This window comes from Branchiostoma belcheri, unplaced genomic scaffold (assembly GCF_001625305.1).
Source record: "Branchiostoma belcheri isolate BF01 breed outbred unplaced genomic scaffold, Haploidv18h27 scaffold139, whole genome shotgun sequence".
In the NCBI taxonomy this organism is placed as follows: domain Eukaryota; kingdom Metazoa; phylum Chordata; class Leptocardii; order Amphioxiformes; family Branchiostomatidae; genus Branchiostoma; species Branchiostoma belcheri.
Window position 1 is genome coordinate 160187 of NW_017802813.1, and position 24317 is coordinate 184503.

Consider the following 24317-nt stretch of genomic DNA (forward strand, 5'->3'; position numbering starts at 1 on the left):
GAGACTACGGACAATCCCTCCGTCGGGACGAATCGTGGACATTTTCTGCTAATCTGCTCAATGGACTGTGACATTAGGCGCGGACAATACTATAATCGCTCTGGAGACAATGCAGGTTTCCGGACTTGGTTTCCTCTTTAGTCTAAATGTCTGGAAAAATCAACATTCCAAGCTGAACGATCCTTGTTTTTCTGTTGCACGTTCAGCAATTGCTCATAAACAGTGACAAGACATTCTTGTTATTATTTATTTATTTTTTCATGTAGTCAAGGTGACAGAAATTTGATGTAATCAATTTGACATGTGGGATTTGATGTGAATCACATTAATAATTGTTATTAAAGGATATCCTCACAACTGTATTATTATGATGATTACAATAATTTCTGTGCTACGTAAGGGTCACCATGTAGCAAAGGCCAAATGACACTTGAGGTCACATTATGATTTAATTATGATATCGTTATGACAATTATGATAATGATCAACTATGTTGGTACTGTAATTCATTACATTATTAGGGAAAAGGTGATTTGTGCAAAATATGAAATGCAAAATTGATAGTAATAACAATATTCAACCTTTGTTTTTAGCATTTGTGCCACGATGGGACTGTATGTCACTGGCTTAGTACTGGTAGCGTTTGTGGCTGTCCAGTTGGAAGTAAGTATGCGCACCTTTCATTATAATCTACTTCACCACAACTAAATCAGAATAAAGTATCTATCAGAACATTTCTTCTTCTCTTAAATGCCCAACATCATTGTAATAATGACTCCAGCATGTCAGGGTGTGCCGATGCTGTCCACATTTAATTACATATCTAACTTTCCATATCTACATGTATCTGGTTGTTGTTCTTTTAGTAGATTGTTGTTTTTTCACCATAGTGACAAGTTATACAACTTTTACTACTTCAGGGCATTCATGGAGTGGAGGACTGGAATCTGAGACAGTTGGCCTGTAAGTGCGAAAACACTTGAGTTTTACAGACGCTGGTTAACCTTGTGATAGCTGTAGGTACGAGTATTGTCTTCTTCTGTAGCTTGAAAGCTGTTGTGATCAGAGCGTAAGAAGTTTGGTTGCAGGGGTAACTCTTGTTTCATGATTGTACCTGTAGTGCACTTGTAACTACCACCATCCCAAAAAATCTGCTCGCTAATGTACAAGCATCACAATGGATGTGTGTTGGTTAGCGCAGTCACACTTTATGTTATAAGGCATAGTCGTGGCGCTACATGGTGTAGTGGATTACTTAGTAGTTGTCATCCTTTTCAATCCTGTTTTATTTAGATAGCGATTATATGTCATGTTCAGTGATAGAACATACCTTCAACATTAGCGACATAAAGTCATTATGTATAGGAGATGGTCATCTGTCACATTTATAAGTAGTTGGTGGTGTCTTACTTAATACTTAGTAACCATTTGAGTCCAATAGACTATGTAAATGTGCTTTGGATTCGTACTGTGCATGCCCGTAGCCAGGGGGGGGGCTCTAAAGGTCCAAGATTTTTCTTTAAAAGATGGACTGATTCGTGTCACCGGCAAGGCTGGAATCGTAGAAAAACGGAAAATTTTGAAAAAAAGTTATCTCTGATTTTCTTCTTCTTTGAAATCCTCTAAAAAAACCGTAGGAAATGCCATTTCAGAAGGTTCATTTTCAAAAATTTCCCGGGGAAGCATGCACCCGGACCTACGGCGCTCGCTGGTCCCTCAAGCAGTGGGAAGAACCCCCCCCCCCCCCCATTCAAAATCCTGGCTACGGGCATGATGTGAACACCTGTGATTCCTCTGTGTTCAGCCATCCGGGCGTCCCTGAAGCTGAGTGACGTCGACTGTTACACCGGAAGTGGGGAGAACTACCGAGGAACTGTGGGAGTGACGGAAACTAACGAACCCTGCCTGGCCTGGAATTCTAATGACGTGGTCAACTTCCGCGCCAAAAGTACCAAAACGTGAGTCCAAACAGGATATAGAGATTATATCAGATCAAAATGATACTGTTGTTGTTGTTGTGTACGCTTCCTTATCTCTATTTCTCCGGATCTCCATTGACACAATGTTTGCAAACTAAGCATTCTTTTATGCTCTTCACGTAACAGTATGACTGTTTTGTCTTGACATTTTGCAATTGTGTTTTAAGGCACCATGAGCATTTTGAACTCAGGTCCTATGTTTCTGGTAAAGATGTTAAGATATTGGCTGATGTATCCGTGAACAAGTTAAGAAGACGCAAAGACAAGTGTTTAAGAAATCTAAAAGCAAAGTTGCCACGAACAATCGTACAAAAACAACCAATTCGTATTAGACGCAGCATTTTTAACTAGTGATACTACTTTGTGAAAAGTTGCTGATTGTTTCTTCTCTGTTATACCCTTACTATTGCAGAGTCCCTGGTGGGCAGTACAACGTCGGTAACCATAACTTCTGCCGTAATCCCATCCCCGGTATCGTGACCCGCCCATGGTGCTATGTGGCCTCCAAAAACGACTGGGCTTTCTGTCCCGTGTCTAAGTGTACAGGTAAGGTCTACACTCCGATGTTAGAATACCAACGTCTCGTATCAGCAACCCTCTTGTTATGTACATCATATTTTTCTGCATTTAGAGTCCCAAAAGATCACTAGAAAGCTGTAAACTGTACCTAAACCAGCAGTTCATCAGATCTGATGTTTGTTAATCTATTTTTAATTTTCACCATCAATTGAACGTCTCTCGTTTAGACAAATTTATACCGTACAACTTATTGTTTTCCAAATGTATCACAGCTACAAGTTACAGAGGCCATTGATAGTTTACTCAAAGCATATCATACATTGTGTTAGAGCTAAGGGATTATAGGGAAGCTAATTTTCCCACAATTCTTCCAGCTTCCGCTTCCGGTACCACCGGTGGTGCCCAGAGGGCCACCGTGACGTGCCCAGCCATCACCCCGCCCACTACTGCCGTGACCGGCTGCGCCAAGGGCAAGTCCTTCCCGGTGGGCCACAAATGCTGGGTGCTGTGTCCCACAGGACAGAAGATCATGACCACTGAGTGCCAGGCTACCGGGAAGTGGAGCGTGGAACCCTCTAAGATGACCTGCTCGGGTGAGCAATTATCTATTACATGTACAATTAACCATCATTATGGGTTCACCACACCACGAAGTGGTGAAACCATATTGCTTTTTCTGATGTTTCTTCTTCTTCTTCTCCTCCTCCTCCTTCTCCTCCTGCCATTTTTTAAATGGATTCAGCTTCTTCATTTTAGGGCCCAAGGTCCTGAAATTTGGTATGGAGGTACAGTGGGCAAATACCCCTAGGCGTTTTTTAAATTATTGTGATACAGGCTTTTAGAATGGTTTTATTTGAGTTTTTTGGCTGTGTTATAGCAAATGTATTACTGTGTTAGGGTGCCTTGTTTACCACGTTTGGACATGAGTCATCACAATGGAATGCAGGGCATCAACCAATAGGCATGCAGCTTTCCTCTATACTTCTTGCTGATTGGCTGTTGGGATTTAACTTGATTAACACCTGCACAGAAGCATTTCCATACTGACAGTATGTCTGTATTCAAGTGTTTTGGTAGGTATTTCAAGCTTTCCTGCTCCAGCAGTGGAATGCCGGGCATGGACGTTTTTTTTTTATTTTGAAAATCAACAGTTTGCATTATGCAATTAAAAATCCTAACCAATAAAGTAGGGAATAGCTATCCAACTGTTGTTTTAGTTGTATTTTACTTCATATTATAGTTATATCAATGTAAATCATTGTTTTCCCTTGTGTTTCCCATTCTTTCCCTGCCATGTCGTAAAATGTGGTGAACCCATCGCTGTATTTGCTCCAAAGCAAATATTGGCCTTTCTAGTTTGATTCGCTTTCTTCATCATCATCTTCAATACTGCTTATCCCTCTGTATCCCTCCATATGTGACACAAAAAATGAATTGAAAAATAATAAAAATTTGGTTATAATGAAGTTAATACTTTCGTTCAACACATTTGGTAATGCCTATGTACACAACATCAAATATGGTTTGTCACGAAGCAGATAAAATGCAGAAAAGATCACCTAATTTTATACATTGTCTAAAGTATTGCTCTGTATGTTCATACGAACTAAAGACAAAAAATGCAGTTTTCAGGTCTCAAATTTTTTTTCTTCTTGCCCGCCGGCAGCTAGTGCAGCATCCCAAACGGGCGGCAGTGGAACCGGTGGCGGAAGCACCTCTGGTGGGATCGGGCCGCTGGACAAGGTGTGCCCGGCGCTGAACGTCCCCACCGGCGGCTTCTCCAACTGCAAGGGCCCGCAGCGCATCGGCGCGACCTGCGGGGTCGGCTGCCTGGGTGCCGTCACCACCGGGGTGGAGTACATCAAGACCACCTGCATGTCGGACCAGAAGTGGACCAAGCCAACTGAGTTCACCGCTACCAATACCAAACTGGGGTGTGCAGGTACGAAAGAAAACTCGGTCGATTTCTTCCGATTGGTTTCGATGGTCCTTGGTTCGTTTGATGGGCAGCTAACAACAACTCAACAGTAACCAATGACTATCTAACATGTGTTAACAAGGGCACGCGCAGTACTGATTCTCGCCCTGTCTCGCGAGAATTGCTTCGAGAATAGTATCCATTTCTTTTATGATACTGTGAAATTTCGGTGTAATTTAGTTGAATACTGCAAGACCGTTTTAAATTTTGCTTCAGAATAAACCAATGATGATGATGATCTCCTTGTTCCCTTCCCCAGGATCCCCAGTCATCCCGCCGAACGCCCTGCACGTGCCTGCGGGAACCGGCGGCGGCGGCACCGGGGGGAGTTCCAGCACGACTTGTTACAAGGTCGCCGACAAGGGCAAGTCCTACCGCGGGAACCAGGCTAAAACCGCCAAGGACGCCAGCGGAGTCCAGTATGACTGTCTGAAGTGGGACGCGCCGGAACTGAAGTAAGTCCTACGCTTCGCAGTAGTCTCTACCAGGCTTCTTTTGGAGACGCTTAAACATTTATGGATTGTCTTTAGATATCAAACCTGACCTTAGAAATTGGTGGGTTTAGTGTATTTTACTTTCATCGTTTATTGGTCTGCAGCATCTTTAAACGAGAACCCTTAGCCTTACATTCTAGCGAATGGCACATTCAGCACCAAGGACAGAGTTGTTACGTATTTTCATGCCTCTTAATATTTGGTACAAATGCACCTTTGTGCACTCAGAATTGAAGATGTGCACCTAACATTTGACTGTACATCCAGGTAATTTTGGATATTACTATAAGGTTAATTGAAAGTAAAGGTAATACTAGTATCTAGTATTATGTACTACTATGTACGTATCGAAGTATTTAAGAATTTTTTATAGAACTCACATGTTTGTTCTCTATCCATTCAGGTACTACTTCTACAACATCGCCAACTTTCCTAACGACAAGGACGGCATCGGTAAACACAACTTCTGCCGTAACCCTGCCCCTGAACCCGAGCCCTGGTGCTACTACATGTATCAGAACAAGGTTCAGTTCAAGTCTTGTGGTGTGCCGAAATGTCCTTAGAAAAGTACAGTACACTGTGGCAGGATTTGGCGTTAAAAAAAGGTTTTAAAAGAGTCCAAAAATTACCACCATTTTTGGATCTACAGTGACTAAGTTTTTTTTTCAGACAGTTAAGATTATATATCATAAGTTGATATGTTTTATCTTTGCTTTATAAACTGGTGGCATTTTTCCTTGCAATGAAGTTGATACCTACCTCTTCAAGATAGTGATTAGAGTAGGCCGGTATGATAGTTTTTTTAAAGAAAAGTTATATGGTCACTGGGTCACAATAATAACAACGGTCAATCACAGGACACAAAGTATTTGGCATTAGGCCATGTTGATTTGATTATATGGATGACATCCTCTGGGAACCCCAAAACTGATGCGCGCGTGCGAATAAAAAAAAGTTTTGCAAAAAAAAAAGTTGCTTTCACTATGAAGTCTACGTGGTCATGAAGGTTGAACAAATGGCACAGAATATGTTATGGTGAATAATCTACTCTTCGAATTCATTTCTTTACATTTTTGTCTTTTTTCCTTTGATTTTGGCATTCTACGACATTTGTATCGTTTCTAAATGTTTTCCTTGCAACTTATGGTATATTTTTGCTCATCTAGCAACTGTTTTGCACGATTTACAGTATGGTTGAAAACTTTTTTTTTGGAAACGGCCGAAAATTCATGCGCGCGCGGATGTCATCCATATAATCAAATCAACATGGCCTTATCATTCCTATATTCAAAGAAAAATACACATCATTCTGGTACTAACATATGGAGTTCATTCATGACTTCAACACAGTCACATACATCTTCAAAAACAGAGACATCTTGCTTGCTTCTTGTTTTTTGTTACTATTATATTGTTCCAGTAATATGTATTCTAGAATGTTAACATAATATTTAATAAATAATCTATAAAAAGAAACCAAGCTATTTATAATCAACTCCTATTTCAACTTAGTATTACATTTCAGGTTAAAGATGAGTAAGTTTAAACAAGAAATATTATGCATGCCTTAGTTTTGAGTTTACTTTTTGTCTTTGTTTACTTTATTGTTAGTAGGTGATTTTTTTTCTTCTAATGCAATACTTGTCCGGAAATCAAAGTGTGAATGAAATTCAGTTAATATTTTCAGTACAGTTGGAATATTCAGTGGATTGCGCTTTTGCACATGATGGAAATTTTTTAGGCAATATATAGTCATAAATAGTACATGTACCACTGTAGTTAGACGAAATCGTACAACGTAGGACATATTTGTAGTACATACCATACCATACACAACACAACAAAACAATGCAACATGATAATGGAAGAAAAAAATGCCGGATTCAGAATCATTGTTTCTTTCATATCCATATCCTTCCATATTGTATCAATGCAGCACGTCGACAAGAATGTCTGTGTGATTGTTCTCTACCTCTTCTGTGTTTTGCTTGGTATCGTTAGCAATAAACGTTTATACATGTACTTACATGTTGTCTCCTGTGTCATTGTACTTGTCTTCAACCTATCCAACCCATCTGCATTTCTTTATCAAAGAAAACAGGTTGATAAAACTGTTTTATGGAGTGACCTTCCTGTGATGTATTAAGATCTGCAACAGCGACGTCTACCGTCCACTTTGAGTAGTACAGCCAAGTCTTACACCGCGGACGACGGCGGCAGATTTCTAGCTCCCCCTGGCGGCGAACTGATTGCAGCTATCTTTGACAAGCCAGAATTTACCTTAAAGCGTAGATGGGGGAGGATATTTAGCCTGGTATCCAAACCTGGAAAAGGCCTTGACTTTGAGAACATATATCATAGACATTGCCTCATCTTTTAATCTTTATAGTATACTATATAAACACACAATGTGATAACTGAAATTCCTTTAAAAACTCAAAAAGGGTCTGAAACTTGATGATGCAAACAATATTTTTTAATGGAGAACAACCAACAGACAACAGTACAAAGATTGTTAAGATATCTCTAATTTATTATTCAAGTAGTTCTATATACTAATGATAATCACGCCAACCAATCAATGACAATGTGCATCACAGAAACTAGGATACGAAACGTGCATTTTAAAATTTCTAATATGTGTGCCGATATCAAGTGAATCACAACAGGAGGTAGACTTATTTTCGTGATACAAAGAAGTGTCAAAATAGCGGTGCTAGTAGGACGATCCTTTCAGTCTCATGACTATATCATCCAGCCTGCGCCGCTTTTTCGGAGGTAGTCTCGCACTAGTAGCAGGCCCTGCGCCGCCATCTTGTTTGGAGTCACGTGTGACGTTGACCTGCCCGTCATGCGCAGTAGCCTGCTGTTGTTGGGCCTTCTCAGCAAGTGATGAAGCATCATTGGCCGAATGAACTTGAGAAGCACATTTTTCCTGGTACGTTTTGGCGCCATTATTTCTCACTTCACTGTCGGGAGACCTTCGTTTTGTAGCTCTGACTTTTTTGTCCACATATGCCGCATGTTGTTCCTCGTTGTCGGGACGTAGCATGGACCGGCACAGACCTTCGTTTGTCGTGTCTGCATCATTCCATGTTTGTAGGAAACGTTTGTGGGCGGTGCATAGAGCGTGCAGCGCTCCTGTCGCGGGTAGGCATGGTTGACCGCCAGGGTTAGTGACGTACGGTGTTGAAGGTCTATCTTCATGATATGGTAGACCCAGTGCTGCATTTCGGGTTGTTTCTCTCTTGATTTCTCTACTCACATCATGGGTTAAAGTTTTGCCATAGTCAAAGCCCCACCTGCTTGCACTTTGCTGGAAGAAAGCAAAGTTCCCTTTTAGAGCTGCCTCTTGGCTGGTACCGTGGACGGCTCGTTTCCTTGAACCGGCAGACATTCTATCAAACTCCTCCACAGTTATAGACCTGGTCTCCACGATGGTTGGTAGAACTTCCTTTTTCTTCCATCGGTCAAAATCTGTGCAGTTGCAACCGACGTCAGAACACGCCATGGGGAGACCCTGAGATGAGAAGGCTGTCTGCTGGCAACTCGAGTTATCCTCACCAGATTGCCCAGTGATGTAGTCTGGAGAAAAGCGGCCATATCTAGGGTAAGGTGGTTGATCCTGTCCGCCATCTTGTGGTAATCCAGGGTCGAAGTTATTAGACACCCTCTGGGCAAACATGATTTCAGACGACTGGGTTGTCAATTACAAACTGTTGCGTCAGTCAGAATGCAGGTAGATGTCAATCACAGATTGGGAGGTCAAAGATGATGAAGGTCATGAAGGTCGACCTGAAACACATACATGTACTCATTTGTTGTGTTGTTTGGAAGGTATGTGGTGACGCATGTCCGTAACAACGACAACAGTGCTCAGTTATTCCAGACAGCAATATATCATGTCACTATGAACAACACTCAAATGAAGTCCAAAAAGATTCCTACTGTACATGACCACGTCTGCCCAAAGCCTGCCAAGCTGAAACCATTTCATGTTACCGATACATGCGCCAGACATGAAGGCATGAAAAAGATACTAGTAAACCAAGGCAATACGTTATTTAAAAAATCTGCCTGTTGCAGTCAAAAAAGAATTATGAAGTTGACATGTTTTGTTTGCAGACCGAAGGTCATAAACTGCAGCTGTAAACTCTGAGCCCTGCAACTTTATAAATCATACACTTGGCAACCCATAAATCTGTTTATATGCAACATGTGACCCCAAGAATCAGTCAGGTCGTTTAGAGATTGTTATTACTTGACAAAGAGAACGTACCATTAGATTGGGCTCACCATCGAGTCCTCTTTCGTCAGTCATGTTTCCAAGATGCCATGATGCTGTAACCTTTGGCCTGCGACGGAGAAGAACCGGTTTTAACTAGCCTGGGGTGGTTTTAAATCATTCTGTCGGATCATCCGACAACTACCTTTTCATTGTTATGCAAATTATTCAGGTGCTTAAGCTGTCATAACCATAGACAATGATTGAAGATTAGAAGTGAAGACAAGAGATTGTATGAAATTTATACCATTCCACAGTCCGATTGCAACTGATGTCTTAGAGACGCAATGAACTCTTCTAAAAAGGATGAATGTTGACAAAGAAGTTAGACAAGTTGCGCTAGCCGCGTCTTCTAATTATCTTTTCCCTCATACTTAAACAACGGTAGGATTATAGATGACAGTGTGCTGTAGTTCACTTTCCAGCTGCACTGTTAACCTTTCACCAAGTTGCGTTGCGTGAACTGTATGAATTCAGGTTCAAGGTTATATCGGTGCAAAGGGAGAAACAAAGGTCAACATGACATTGTAATGTTGACAAAAAACAGGTTATGTGATTGTTGAGTCAATATTTACTGTAAGAGCACAAGTTATAATTGAGCAAGTCGCGTTACTTCGAGTCAAACGTAATGTAGACTGACTTATAAACCTTATTTATGTTAGAAAACAAGAAATTGAAGATCCCATGCCTCCGCCCGAATAGTCGTCTTTAGTAGATTTGATACTAGTAATTAAACACACATGAAATGACAAAGAATGTTGTAATTAGCACAGACCGAGAGTTACGTGCACATTTTCAAACGACTCCTCACCCTTCGTCAAGTATGCTGACCCATTCCCGTCTGACACGTGACTTAACGGAAACGTGACGTCAGGGGTGGGTCAAAAGTGCTCAGAAGTCTGTACCGTCCGCCGTCCCGGACGAGGACTGGTAAGTGGGCTTTAATGTAGATAACCCGCTTCATGCCCCTCATTTTAAGTGCCCACATGCTATAAAGGGATGCTGTATAATTTCACGGAGCACTCCATAATTACCGTTGTAGTGGTAGTATTTCAGTCCTGTTCTGCATTATGTAATCATATTCAGTAACACAGTATCCGTTGTGGAATGAGAGCTGCGTATACGTCTCTAACACATCCTTCTTACTCTTAAATCTCTCTATTACCGAGAAATACGGAAGTTTTGTATTTCACAACGAAAGAGCACTAGCTTTTACAGCAAAGATGGGCATTTAATCAATGAAATGTGTTGATAATGATACCCCGAATAACGGCGGAAGTGGCAAATTACCCAGCAATTGATACCAGTTGTTATTCCTGTCCCAAATGCGTAGAGTTGAACACATCTGCTCGCAGCTGCCTTTTACGCCAAGGCCATTTTAATCTTTCCCACACGCAGCTTTCGCAAAGATAGATAAGTGAGACCTTTGTGCTTTTGACTGTCCTCACGATTACAGTTGCCAAAAGTGTAATGGATATATCTTTGGGTTAGTTAGCTATAGCGTCATGGTATAGGGACTAGCGATTACATCATATGAGCGGAAATTATTTATTCCTCTCGCCGATCCAGTTCCGTGTACCATTACTGTTCCTCATAGTCAGATTTCCAACATGCGTACGGTTTCCTTGCTCCAATCAGTACGCTTTGATTAAAACGGCCTGGGCATAGCTGGGTGCATCAGCTTGCGTCTGTTGTGTCCTGGGAAAGAGAACGGATATTTTCTGCAAAGCATACTGGGAAAATTAACTTTCCTGAGGACGAGTTTTTTGGCGGATGTTTTTTTCTTCGTGACCCAACTCCCCTCTGGACAATGCAGAACGGATCCCTAAACACCCCCAAAGAAAGTACATTCTAAAGCCCCGTTTCGCATGAGGTAACGTTTTAAACATGGCGACCAATCCGGCCCATAGTAATTTAATTAATGTTGAGCATAAAATGCCCCAACACCTCAAAACACGGTGAAAAGCAAGCTGTTTGACGTCAACAGGATCATTCCGATGCCTTCCAGCCCTATGCAAATGAGGGTTACCCCCTATTTTCGCATTGCATTCTGGGGATGGGAAACTGGTGAATAGACTAACTATACGCTCAGTCGTAAGAAGTACCGCCCATACTTGCACACACAACAAATGATAACCATAACACAACCCGATCGTGAAAAGAAACATGATAGGAGTAAATTCTAGCCTGACTGAACCTCGCTTTTCGCCGGCTTCCTAATTAGTCTGTCTAAATTGTCTGTATGTATGTAATATTTCTTTAATAAACGAAAAAAAATAGAAAAAAATTTGTCTGCCACAAGGTCTTCAAGTGGGCAGCTCCTTGAGCGCATGACAAAGAGTTTTTTTTCACAGGCTAGCTATATAGAGAGAGTAAATTCCAGAGCATTTATTCTTTTTTAATATAGAGAGAGGGAGAACGGAATGAACCTTTGTCATTGAGTTCGAGCGCACGTGCGCGGATTCCTGGAACTATATACATATTTCCAGAAAATCGTATGAATAACTGTTTATAAAACATATTCCCCAGTCTTTGATGATGCTTTTGAACAGGCAGTTCTTAGAAATGTGACGTCCTTTTCTTTTTTTCTACATTCCAACATTTCTTGACTAGACATATCATGGTGACAGTACACTCAAGTTATATCAACTTATTTTATGCCGCCACCGACGGAGAGGACGAGTACAAGACAAGACAAAACACGGGAAAGCCGTGTTAAGTGCCTTTTAAGGGCACAAGATCGGTGGCATGTCAGGACTCGAATCCTGGACCTCTTTGTTCCGAGTCGAGCACGCTACCGCTTCGCCACACGACCCGACGTCCTGTCTTTAACATTTACCGGGAAACCCTCAGCGCTACGCAGGCATTCCCAATAATGGAGAGGAAGTGCGGTTCAAAGTACGTAATCTTGGCGACATGCCAAGAAGGTCAATGTTAAGTCATACGTCACTTCCGCTCGAGGGTGGATCGGGAACTGACTAGGTGCCATTCTCCGCCCGATTTCGCTACTTTGAGGACCTGATCTTTTGCTGTACACGGCAGTTATGGTAAGAACCGGTATTTACACTATAAAAACGTAGCATCATATTTTACTGACAGTTCGATAACGTACTATTCTTAGTTGTGACCATTGTCGACACATGCCTTGCGAGAAATAATTGATATACCGTCTAATGCTGAGTAATTTTTAATAATCGATCACGCTTAACAAGTCTCTTTTTTATCAATCCCTTCCTCTGAAACTATCTTTTTGGTTAATTTTGTCGAAAGTCGTATGTTGTTTTTGTGTCACTGGATGTTGATATGATCACTTACAAACTGCCAGTCACTGGCATAGTCTAACTTGAACTGACTGTCTTTCATGCTTTAGTAGTTTAGTAGGAGGTCGCGAACTTTTGAAGGCCCCCATTTGAATGTTTGTTTGTTTGTTTGTTTGTTTGTTTGTTTGTTTGTTTGTTTTGCATAACCGGTAGCACACTAGTTTTGTACATGTAAGTACAAGCTGCGTAAGACCGGACTGTAAGGTTTGAACCACTCACACCGGGAAGGTCCCCCACTCTTTTCGATAAGTGCGGTGGGGTCTTTAACGTGCGTGGGGTGTAGCTCTCCCCAAACACAGGGCCTCCATTTAACGTCCTATCCGAGGGACGTCCCTAACCGAAGGGAGGTACTCATTTTCACCTGAGTGAAGTGAGGACTGGGACGTGCCTTTCCCAAGATCAGTGACGTGGGAAGGATTCGAACTCGGGACATCTTGGTCCTGAGCCGAACACGCTACCGCTATGCCACACGACCCCACTTTGTAATGTAATGTAACTGTAGTGAAATGTGATTTAGTGAACAATGTAAATGTAGTGAACTGAAACAATTCTTAAGTTGGGACCCAAACGTTTCTAAAATTCTTTGTATCCTAAAGCAACAACAACCTCTACATCTGCTTGAATAACTTTTCTGACATCATTATTCGTCACAAGTATCGTACTATTTCACTCCAGTGCTAGAAAAATACACACACCTGCCAATGTGATGACTTTACTAGGAAATCCGCCTGAGTAACAGCGAACCATACATCTGTCTGTGTCTATTTTGGTGTTATGGATGGGCAGTTTCTATAATAAGCGACCGAAATGCGTGTGTAACATTTGAGTTTAGCTTTGTTTAGTCTTCCCTTTGGAAGAACGTGTCTGCACGACGTTTTTACTATTACTATATAAGTACATGATTGTACGTTCTATGTGATTTACATGTTACACGTGCAGCGACACGTGTTACGAACGAGAATGCCCCAGCCCACGCACATTCTGACACAGCGTGCTAGCTACTAACCAAGTGTGAAGCAAGTCACGATTTTCTTCTGGGATAACTCAATAAGTACAATATTCTTCATTCAGTGACTGCTTTTGAAAGGTAGAAATATAGTAGCCTCCTGTGCAGGCCCCGCGGCGGTGGGGAAGAGTTTTTAACACATTATTTTAATATAGCCGGCCATCCTACATAGCCGCCGAGAGAAGGTTCCATTCCGCCCGTGCGCGGGGCCTGCACAGGAGGCTAGAAACATAGATAACTCAGGTCTGGTTTACCTGCTATCATTTCAGTAGTCCTGCTACTTTTCTCAGGTCACGAATGACATTTAAATTATGGGGAAATCACATGTGGCCGCCACATTGCGGTACCTAAAAAAACGCATTTTCCTTTCATGAAGTTGTCAATCAAACGACAGGTTCTGTGGAAGTACGTGTACTTTGTGACACTGTGGATTATGAATTACATAATCCACAGTGTAATTCATAATCCACTGAATTACGAATGTATTTGTGTTCAATCCTTACAGCACACCGGATGTGGACAGTTAAGGTTATGCACCAGTTGATGCGAGACATTCCTTTATTTTGTCAAATACAGTGCAAGCCGAACTTGAATGACGTTTATAAATGTTGTTCATTTGTTGTGGCATTGTTGTCACGGAATAAAGCTAAGATATTTGACGCGTTTTGTCAACATCTTTACATGAGACCGTGACAACTGACAAAAGATGGCGATTGGCCATGAGTCAAAAACACGCCATGATGACGTAAGCACTTGTCTACGCCCACGTCTGCCCTACCGGTCAGTAGAGGCTGCTGTATGCTTGCCGTCCTGTCGGACACTTCCAGTTATTCATGATTTCAACATCCGAGATCGTCGATGAAGTAGGAAGTCTTTAACCGTATTATAGCCACATAACACGAGCCTTTCCCGAAACTCGTGGATTTCTGGAATTGCGTGGAATGGCCAGTTCTTCGAAGTCAGTTTGGGTAAGCCCTCAAGTTATAATACTGGGAAGTGCGTTGTTTTTATTCTTTGTTTCTAGAAAGATCTTTAGAGCGGAAAGGACCAAAAATCGATCTGCCAATGTAGGAAGAAGTCTTAGACCGTAGCGTAGTCAAATTACATGATTCAGGAAAAAGGAAGGAAGTGTTTTAAGGGTAGTTACTGCGAGAGGATTGTTGCTACTCTAGTATGACATTGCATTGGCTCATAGTGTTTTACGAAGTGGGTGGGTGCACAAGCGTTTAAAATGTCACACTGAGGCAGATCTCTTGGTGGCTGAAAACAGTATCAAAATTGGCGAGACAGTATCAAACTGACAGGTCAGTACCCAACACGCCACGCATGGTAACGTCAACTCGTGGGGCCAGTTTGATAATCCCCTGCTCCAGAATGAATCTGCTAAGAGATCTAGTTCGATCTGACCGACAATGCATGGATCTCTGTTATAGCTCCAGGGGGCATGGTACGAAGAATTGCGAACAAAAGGTTCCGTAGGGCGTCACGAAACTCAAAAAAAACTTTTTTCTGTGAAAAGACCCAACCCTATGGTTTCTTGCACTTACGTAATGTCACATGGATTTCCAGTTCAGATTTGCCATATGTACTATTAGATAATGTGGTCACTGTTGGGACGCCAGTATTTTTGTATTCACATCACGTATTCCGAGAACCGTTCAGCTTGGCCCTTTGTCACGACCTGCCTGCGCGACCGTGTGGCTGTCACGCCCCGTAGTCATCACGCTCAGGCTCCTTAATCCCACTAGTCCGTCAGACGGGATGTTTGCGCTGTCAACACGACAAGTTGTGGGGGATAGTTCTATAGTTCTAAGTAAGGCCATGTTGATTTGATTATATGGATGACATCCGCGCGCGCATGAATTTCGGCCGTTTCCAAAAAAAAAAAGTTTTCAACAATACTGTAAATCGTACAAAACAGTTGCAAAATGAGCAAAAATATACCGTAAGTTACAAAAAAATAAGTAAAAACTATACAAATGTCGTAGAATGCCAAAATCAAACGAAAAAAGACGAAATTGTAAGGAAATGAACTTGAAGATTAGATTATTCGCCAAACCATATTCTGTCCCATTTGTTCAACCCTCATGACCACGCAGATTTCATAATGAAAACAACTTTTTTTTTAGCAAAACTTTTGTTTATTCGCACGCGCGCATCAGTTTTGGGGCTCCCGGAGGATGTCATCCATATAATCAAATCAACATGGCCTAACCTCCATAGCATGCCAAAAACTGGGGGTTTGGGGGATCTTCAGGGTCTTTTATGTGCTATTTTCTGATTGCATATAGACGGCCTGATTGAATTACCCCCGTTAGAACTGGGCTTATGGAAAACAGCAGAAGACCACCAAACCCCCAGTTCTATAAGCCTGCTATATACAGAGGCTAAGTTCAAAGCTCCTTCGTGTTTAGTAAAAAATGGTAAATTTTGGTACTTTATTAAAGGCAATTTTCTATACTCTTAAGTGTTTAGTAAAGGTAATTTTGGTACTATGAAGCTTAGTGTTTAGTAGTAAATGTAATTTTTGTTACTCTAAAGTGTTTAGTATAAGTAATTTTTGGTGGTACCCTAAAGTGTTTAGCAAAGGTGATATTTGGTACTCTACAGTTTTTAGTAAATTTTGGTAATCCTAGGACAAGCTTATAGTTAATCGCATTCCATTTGGTTTAGTTTACTCTCTTCTATACCTCCATGGTTTACTGTATGCCTGAAAATTTTCTTAGTTCTTGACTACAGCAAACTGAATTAGACCTCAACATTACATTGTTAGCTTTAAACACGTTGACTTAAAACGACTATGTTTACTTGGTAGTCCACGCCTAATATCTACTCATTACTTTAGACATTTATCTTTACTTCAGACATCACAAAACTTTATTGATTTTAGATTGCATTATATTTTAGTTTGACAAGAGTTGGTGACGTGTGGCACCATGTTTGATTTTTGTAGCCAGGCAACATTCAAGGGTCCAATTTTCGCGGTGGCTCATAAATGGTATGATAAGCGGCCGTCGCAATATCCGATCCGCCAAGTAATATCCGGCCCACCCGTTTAAAGCCTTATTCATAAGAAACCACCCGAACCGCGATTCGGTAACTCGCATTCCTCACATCTGGTCCACCTGCCACACATTCCTTTCAAACCGTGCCCGATAACGATTCTCCGATACTGCATTGATTGTTGTTTGATGAAAACACGCAAGGTAGCGTGTTATTAATGTCAGAGGTCAACGACCTGCTTGCTGGTGCCCCCCCCCCCCTCCCAGCGTATCTCAGCCGAATGCCGACGTGGTCCCGCCAAAGGCGGTGAAGCTCGTCCTAGATCCTAGCATGGAGGTAGGTCTAAGGTCCTAGCTATAGGTCCATTATTTGACCATTACTGCTCTTTAAGTTTCTCCCACGTAAAATTTGGTATTGCATATAAATAAAGAAATATCACCCCGTAATCCATGACCAGGTGAAGTCACATTGAAATCTGAGCTACACGGACATACCAGCCGGGTGCCTCAAGAAAGTTTAAGAATGCACCACACTTCTTAAAATAGCGCCAGCAAGGACACACCCTGGTGTAAATTTTTAATGAATATTCTGTCTCATGGCCACACCTGGGGTCACTGACCTAAAAGTAGGCGCCAAATTACTGAGCCATTGTACACACTTTCGTAATTCAGTCCCACTTACGTGTATGCCATCAAAACTCCAAGTAAAGCTATAAAGAGAGTCTGGGCCACAGTGCAATACAATTCAGTGTCTAAAGAGCGCGCAGAGAGCGTTTAAACTGTGTTTCTAGATCCGTTGTAAAGACGAAAGATCTCTAGACTAATTGTAAAGGTAGCCATTGTTCTAGACAGGTTTAACCATGGAGGTCTCTCTTCTACCTCCATGGTTTAACTGACCCGTCTGTGTACTAAAAGCAATTACTATTCCTGTCGTTTTTAATGACTTAGTGATTTATTTCACAGTCTATTGTCACTAGTCATTAAGTTTGAAACCTCTTTAGGAGGACCCTTCCGTATCTATTAATAGTGACCACTTTCTCTTCATGATAGTTCAAAACCCCGGTTCTTTGAACACGAATCGTCTGTTTTCAGTGACGGCGTCCTTTTTTTCAACTCATTGTTCCTTTTTGTTGTGTTTTCTTCTTTGTTCCTCATACTAGTCACCCTACTGTCATACTTCGCATCTAATACAAACAAAGCGGTTTGATTAAAACAAATACATGTATGTGCAAATTCAAGGGGCCATCGGTAAAGCGTGCACTTGCTATACAAACAACAGACTAGTCAATGTGATCACGCTTTAATAGTAATAATACTACACAGAATACGAAGAGTGCGCTCAAGGCTTAAAACATCACTATCGTTGTGTCGTTCCAATCAGCAATTTGACCAGAGGGCACGTCCGTCAAACCTTTGTTCCCTCCAACAGAAAATGATCAGCAATTTTCTCCGGTTCAGTTGCTTTCCTGTTGACTCTCATCAAGTCCTACGTGACCAAAATGCAATATTAGCTCAACCAAATTTATTTAAAAGGAAGGGAAGATCATTGCTGTCCTTTTATTTTGGTTATGACATGACTACATTACATGGAATCCGTTCAGTTGTAGTTAGTCCAAGTTAACGCATGAAAAGACAGTATATACATCCGGGAATAGTTGTGGACAGATAAAATGCTAGGGGAACCCTACATTGTGTGGTTTTCCGCTGCACTTTGTATTCCCTGGACCGTGGCCATATTTGCATTGAGGTATCAGTCAGTGAGGGATCGGCGCTGCAAATTTCCGTCTCGTAAACGGTCGTCGCCTTTCCGAACGGTCGTCGCCTTTTTTCAGAACGGTCGTCGCCTTTCGGAGCGGTCGTCGCCATTTCCGAGCGACCGAACTTCAGTTCCGAATATCCGCGACATGTTCGGGACTTCCCCGAGTTCTTTGAATGTGTGAAATCACACTTCCTGAAGATAACATCGCGACTGAAGACGGGCCAGAACTTGGCTAGGTGGATTGAAGTTGCGTGGGTGCTAGTACATGTATTATAATTATAAGTTCCGGGGGTTGAATTATCTAGGTTAGAACTAGGTTAGTGTTTGAGAAATTCTCGATTGGAACGGGAAGGGTTTGGGTAACTCTGAACTCGAATGTCTCTGGGTATTTATTTTTCTTGTATGTGAACATGTCCTCTCCCTTTTTTCTTTGTTTCCTTTTGAAATGCGAATAAACATTATTTGAAAAAAAAACCCTCTGAACTAGAACGTTTGTAGGTTTTCATACATTGCTGAATTTGAAACGGGGGCGAGAAAAACTCCACATGTATTTTTGGAACAGCCCATTGTGCGAGCATGTAATTTATGAATGCTGCAGGATGGTCTGACTCAGAAACATTCATTCGGAAGCACCATCACACATGCAGGCATTTACTCTGACCAAGGACATTATGTCCTGACTGACTGACTCACAACTCCACCACAGCCGGGTTTTATTTTGTTGTCTCAGTGCTTGCCCAGCATAGCAGGCCATTTCACACTTGTCACCAGCATGGCATTGATGTGCTACCCAGTGAATGTGTCGTATTTACATACAGTGCAGTGGTGAATGTGTCAAAGTATTAACATTCAGCAGGTAAAAAAACATAGACATTTCGGGATGAAAATAGCTTTACAAGTTTGTCAAAACTCCTGTCAAAGTAAGACATTGTCCCCCTTCTAAAACAGCAGGTCCTTTATTAATCCTACATGAATTTTACATAAACGAAAGGAATACATACCACAGGGATTGAGAAATATAGCACAGGGACGGAATCTAGTATGTTTGTTTTTGGTTGAAGATTCATTTGTCATTTGTATAAACGGCATTATATGAACCCTTCTTCAGTTTGTTGGCGAAGGGAAACAAGAAAAGGCTGGAGAAGATCCAGGCCTAGGATCGTATGCTGATCTTATAAAATCAGCAGTTGAGGAGACAAGTTACTTTTCTGGCCCGCCTACGGTCGCCATGTTATGGACTGAGTGCGATTCACACATTCCAAGAACTCCGGGAAGTCCCGAACATGCCGCGGATATTCGGAACTGAAGTTCGGTCGCTCAGAAATGGCGACGACCGCTCCGAAAGGCGACGACCGTTCGGAGAAAAGGCGACGACCGTTCGGAAAGGCGACGACCGTTTACGAGACGGAAATTTGCATCGGCGCTATCGCCTGTACTCAGTCTTGCGGGGTTGTAAACTGGGAGCAGATGCCGAGCCCTTGACTTGTCGGGCCATTTGAGTACTAGTATGCCCCATTGCGTCACGCGCGGCCGTTGGCCACGCCCAATGAATGCTTGTCTGCCACGTTGACATGTTTGTAGAAGACTCATTACGGCTGCCCAGAGTTCGCCCTTTCAATACTCCGGTAAACTCGAACCGAGCCGCCGCCGCCGATTCTAGAGCCTGAACAGTAATCCACAGGAGGGAGGGAGATAGACAGCTACAGGAGAGATCCCCACGTCCCACAACAAAGTGATTTTGTGGCACATCCTGTTTGGAATCCGCAGCGCTGGGTATGAAAGTATAGAATATATTGCAGACTAATACTGGCGTTCGGTTTTGCCGGAAGCCATTTTGAGAGACGGCACCACAGTTGCAGTGTAGATAAGAGATTCGGCGTGAGAAAGTTTCCTGCTTTGTTCGCAGCATACAGACGTTTTATTCTGCTATGTCATGGCTGTTTCTATGTAGGATATATCCTAGTTTATGAACTGTATTGTCCACTTATATATAGTTTATCTACAAAGTGGAAAAATCTGCACACCGACATTAGGTGGATTTTATTACCAGTGCTACCTATTGTTTGTTTGTTTTTTGGTGACAAGGAAAGTGATTTATGCAGGAAGCGCTTTTGTTTCAGTAGCTGTCGCACGGAACCCGGCGAGGGGACCTGGGTACTACTTGGACGGCATCTGCGGTCGTCTTGCTGCCGATTCTCTCTTCCACTTCAACGGACAAGCAGCCCTCCGTGATCCTGCCCGCAACCATGGCCTCTAAAAATGGCAACAGACAGAGTACGGAAGAACTGAGGAGACGGCTGTGTAAACCGATCGGTCCTTCCGCTAAAGGCGTCTGTAGCGGTACACGTGAGTTTGAGAAGCAGCAACAGCAGTCGCCATTCCCGACACCCACTATTGTAGACGCCAGATCCATAACGCCGGAGGAATTCAACAACATGGCGGCTGTCGCCACCGGCAAAGTGACAAAGGGCCGTGATGGGTCTTCCACACAACAGCGTGAATTCCTCCAAGCGGGGCAAGTATTTCTCACCCAGAATAATATGAATACTGGTTTCGCTTTTGCTAGCTCTGCTCCATTCCTCACGAGCAATGTCCCAAGCTATGAAAAGCATCCACGGGCGTGCGTGCAAGAATCCCTGGCTTCCCTGAAGAAGGGCTTGGTGGATTATCTCTCTAGAGTGAACAACGCTAAGCAGAAAGGTGTAACAGAGAGACCTAAATTTCCTGAAGAAGCAGCATCACAGCCTTGGGCACAGAATGGAAGGGTGGGAGGGAAACCATTTCACAGTTCAACCAAAGGTACAGCAGTGCCCGCAGCCCATATCAAACCCCTGCCACCAACGCCAAAAAATGAGGCGGCAACCGAATACCAGGTTGTGTCCAAGCCACAGCCGTACCCGGGCCCCCGCGCCATTCACAAAGTGCCAAACTCTGAACCGCCGGAGATAAAGCCGATTGATCTATCACAAGCGAACTGCAGACAACCCTGCTCATCAGACAACCAAGCATCACTCAAAGAGGAGATCGACCACCTGAAGGAAAAAATTCTTGAAACTGAGAAAGATCTTCAGAAGATTGGGAGTACGAAAGACGACGGTTTTGTTTCTGGCTCGACTGATATCTTCCAACAACACGAACCAATCGATCTGACCGTTAGCAAAAAGTCCAACCCTAAAGCACCCTTGCCTTCTGCAACAGACCTCCACAGTAGCGGCAAAGATTGTCCAGACAGCATCATTGAGGGAAAGAGAAGCCTACGGGCCTCGACCAAAACCGACACCTTGGCCACAAGAAACAGCTTCCTCCAAGCTAAGCGCAAAAGAGGCAAAAGAAAACCCAGTATCGAACTCCATCTTTCCGGAGAGTCTGGGAAACCTTCGCCACACAACGGCCTTCCTGTGAAATATGGTCGTCAGATGATGCTTCCAGATTGCCGTTCTACACAGAAAGCGGGGACAACAAAAGTGCCTGTCCACGGAAAGACTGACAAAGGTATCTCCAGCAGCAGGAAACGACAGTACGACAGGTCCATCCATCCTGGTGACAGACCCGTCTGTCCTACTGTGGGAAAACATGGCCGTCTCGATGAGATGGTCCAGGCTCTGTCCAAGAGACTCGGTGATGCCTACAACCCCTGGTACGGAATAGACTATCGGTAGTACGGATCGTACTCATGTATTTGAATACTAGTACATTTTTATTTACTGCTTTCAAAGGAGACAATTTGTAGTAATAGTTTGACTGCTGATAAGGTAAGATATCTATATTTCACGCTATATCATGTTTATGGAAAAGTTTTTATATCGCATCTTTCACGATGTCATTGACGTTACGTTTGTGATGATAGCTTTTCGCTAAGAATTACATTTCAATTTGCACTTTGTTTTTTCGTACGTTGCCTCATATATACTAGTAGTCGGACGTGAACTTTATCTAATGTTTGACATCTTCCACATGAGAATAGATAGCTTTTCCTCTTTCTATCTCAGTTGAATGATTCTCTTAATCGGTATATATATACGGAGAGCTAAAGGGTATAAACAGAAAATATGGCGTCCGAGTCAACTTGAATACACGACAGTGCATGATGATGGAAAAGAATCGTGATATTTGGTATTACATTCAAAATCTTCATATATCGAACACGTTCAAAGAAGACTGCCAGATAGTGTTTAAAAAAAACGAATATTGGCAGTTTTCCAGTGCTAACTTTCAAAGTGAGTTAGCCTGTATTGGAATACCTACTAGTTGTGAGTACAAAATAATATTGAGGACGGATTCGCCAGATTTTCGACAAAGAAGACAGCCGTTAATCGCCAGCTGATTACACGTTAAACAACATATGTGAGTGGGAGTCCAATCTGCCTAATGCATCGTCCTTAACACTTAATCATATTTAGACATACACATTTCATGATTATGTCGTGCAGGGGGAGGGGCTCTATTGTTACAGAACCTTTTTACACAATTAAAATGTTTGCAACAATGCTGTGCTGTTTTCTTCTTGTTTCTCATATACATGTACAGTATGCTAAAGGCATTCTTACATTGACATGTTCTACATACCTTACACATTTATATATCTGACGATATTTTCATGTGATGACAGTGTGCACCAGCACTGGGACTTTTACAAAGAAAAGTAGCCAATTATTACAGTAGATTGCACGCCCATAGACATGACAATGTGCTTTCGGAATTTTAATCTTCCTAATGCATCTGCCATGTTCTACTTCAATGGGGAGATTTTATCTCGTGAACTTGCCATTATCGTAGCCTCCTTCGCAGACTTGTTGGGCGTCAGCGTTATTATTATTATTTTTTTTTCTGTGAGCGACGCGAGTAATATGCCGCGGAGCTCGAGATCCGATTTTGCTGCCGAGGGAGTTTTTGCTGTGGAGGGAAGGTTTCGCGCTCCAACAAGTCTGCTTCCAGTCGGCGACCTGTCCTGGTGGCGTTTATTGCGGGAAATTCACACACCCATGCCAAGTGTTTTTTAATAGCCCTTTTTGATCGCCGACTGGAAACAGACTTGTTGGAGCGCGAAACCTTCTCTCCACAGCAAAAACTTCCTCGGCAGCAAAATCGTCCCTCCGCGGCAAATAACGCCGACGCCCAACAAGTCTGCGAAGGAGGCTATCATTATCAAGGCTACCATTATTACGCAAGGATGTTTTATTGTTGTGACTTGATTATAAACATGAAGTGCATGAAACCGTATGCATCTTTCTTGTCAGTAGTCAATTAACGCTCTTTGAGTGACGACGAAAATGGCCTTCCATACCTTAATTGGGAATGATCGACTCATTGATGTATAACTTACCTTCTAAATAAATGTAATTTTTCATTGATATTACTTACCTTGTAAATAAATTTTGTATTTTTGTGCGAATAACAACCTCTCGACTAACAGATAGTGGCAATTTATAAATACGGGTATCTTGTCAGTACTCAATTAACGCTCTCAGTCACGAAGTCTGGTTAAACGGAAATGGCCTTCCATACCTTAAATGGAAATGATTGATTCCTTGATGGAACGTACCTTTGAAATAAATGTATTTTTGTGTGAATAGCAACAACTAGACTAATACATGGTGAGAATTTGAAAGACAGGCAGTTTTGTACTGAACTTACGGGCATTTATATATCGTTTCCCAGTTAGTTAAATACATGTTTAAGCGGCGCACTGTACCCAGTATTCCCACGGTTGGAAGCAGCTGCTGCTCAAAGAACTAAAGCTTCAACAGAAATTATGACGTCATATCTCGGTAATTGGAATCAGATAGGCTTTTAGCAACCCTACCCTATTGAAATGTACACGTATGATGAACACACACACACGCATACACACACATACGCTTAAACACATGGGCACAAACAGATACCAAGTATAAGATAAACTTACTAACCTTTCATCATTTATCACGCATCAGCCAAGGCAAGAGGCTTGTACACATGTTCCCACAACACCCGAT

At 42.3% G+C, this 24317-nt stretch overlaps 3 protein-coding genes across 7 annotated transcripts; 2 read left to right on the forward strand and 1 right to left on the reverse strand.

The window, feature by feature from the left end:
- The first annotated feature begins 606 nt into the window (after positions 1-606).
- LOC109464439 (apolipoprotein(a)-like) lies at positions 607-5903 on the forward strand. The gene is made up of 8 exons (XM_019761422.1): positions 607-663; positions 921-963; positions 1805-1958; positions 2392-2525; positions 2873-3091; positions 4165-4440; positions 4736-4931; positions 5374-5903. The coding sequence occupies exons 1-8, from the start codon at positions 607-609 to the stop codon at positions 5531-5533; spliced, it is 1239 nt and encodes a 412-aa protein (XP_019616981.1). The 3' UTR covers positions 5534-5903.
- A 1528-nt stretch (positions 5904-7431) lies between these two features.
- LOC109464486 lies at positions 7432-9464 on the reverse strand. Its single transcript, XM_019761493.1, has 2 exons — positions 9267-9464; positions 7432-8765 (listed from the first exon to the last, which is right to left on the reverse strand). Exon 2 carries the CDS (start codon positions 8653-8655, stop codon positions 7687-7689), a length of 969 nt encoding a protein of 322 aa, XP_019617052.1. The 5' UTR covers positions 8656-8765; positions 9267-9464; the 3' UTR covers positions 7432-7686.
- A 702-nt stretch (positions 9465-10166) lies between these two features.
- On the forward strand, positions 10167-22498 carry LOC109464483. 5 transcript variants are annotated; one of them, XM_019761490.1, is made up of 2 exons: positions 10167-10185; positions 20466-22498. In XM_019761490.1, exon 2 carries the CDS (start codon positions 20589-20591, stop codon positions 21999-22001), a length of 1413 nt encoding a protein of 470 aa, XP_019617049.1. In that variant the 5' UTR covers positions 10167-10185; positions 20466-20588; the 3' UTR covers positions 22002-22498. The 5 variants fall into 5 exon arrangements, with proteins under 5 accessions (XP_019617049.1, XP_019617046.1, XP_019617045.1 ...); XM_019761487.1 differs by lacking the exon at positions 10167-10185 and adding an exon at positions 12213-12302; XM_019761486.1 differs by lacking the exon at positions 10167-10185 and adding an exon at positions 14407-14549.
- The last annotated feature ends 1819 nt before the right edge of the window (positions 22499-24317 follow it).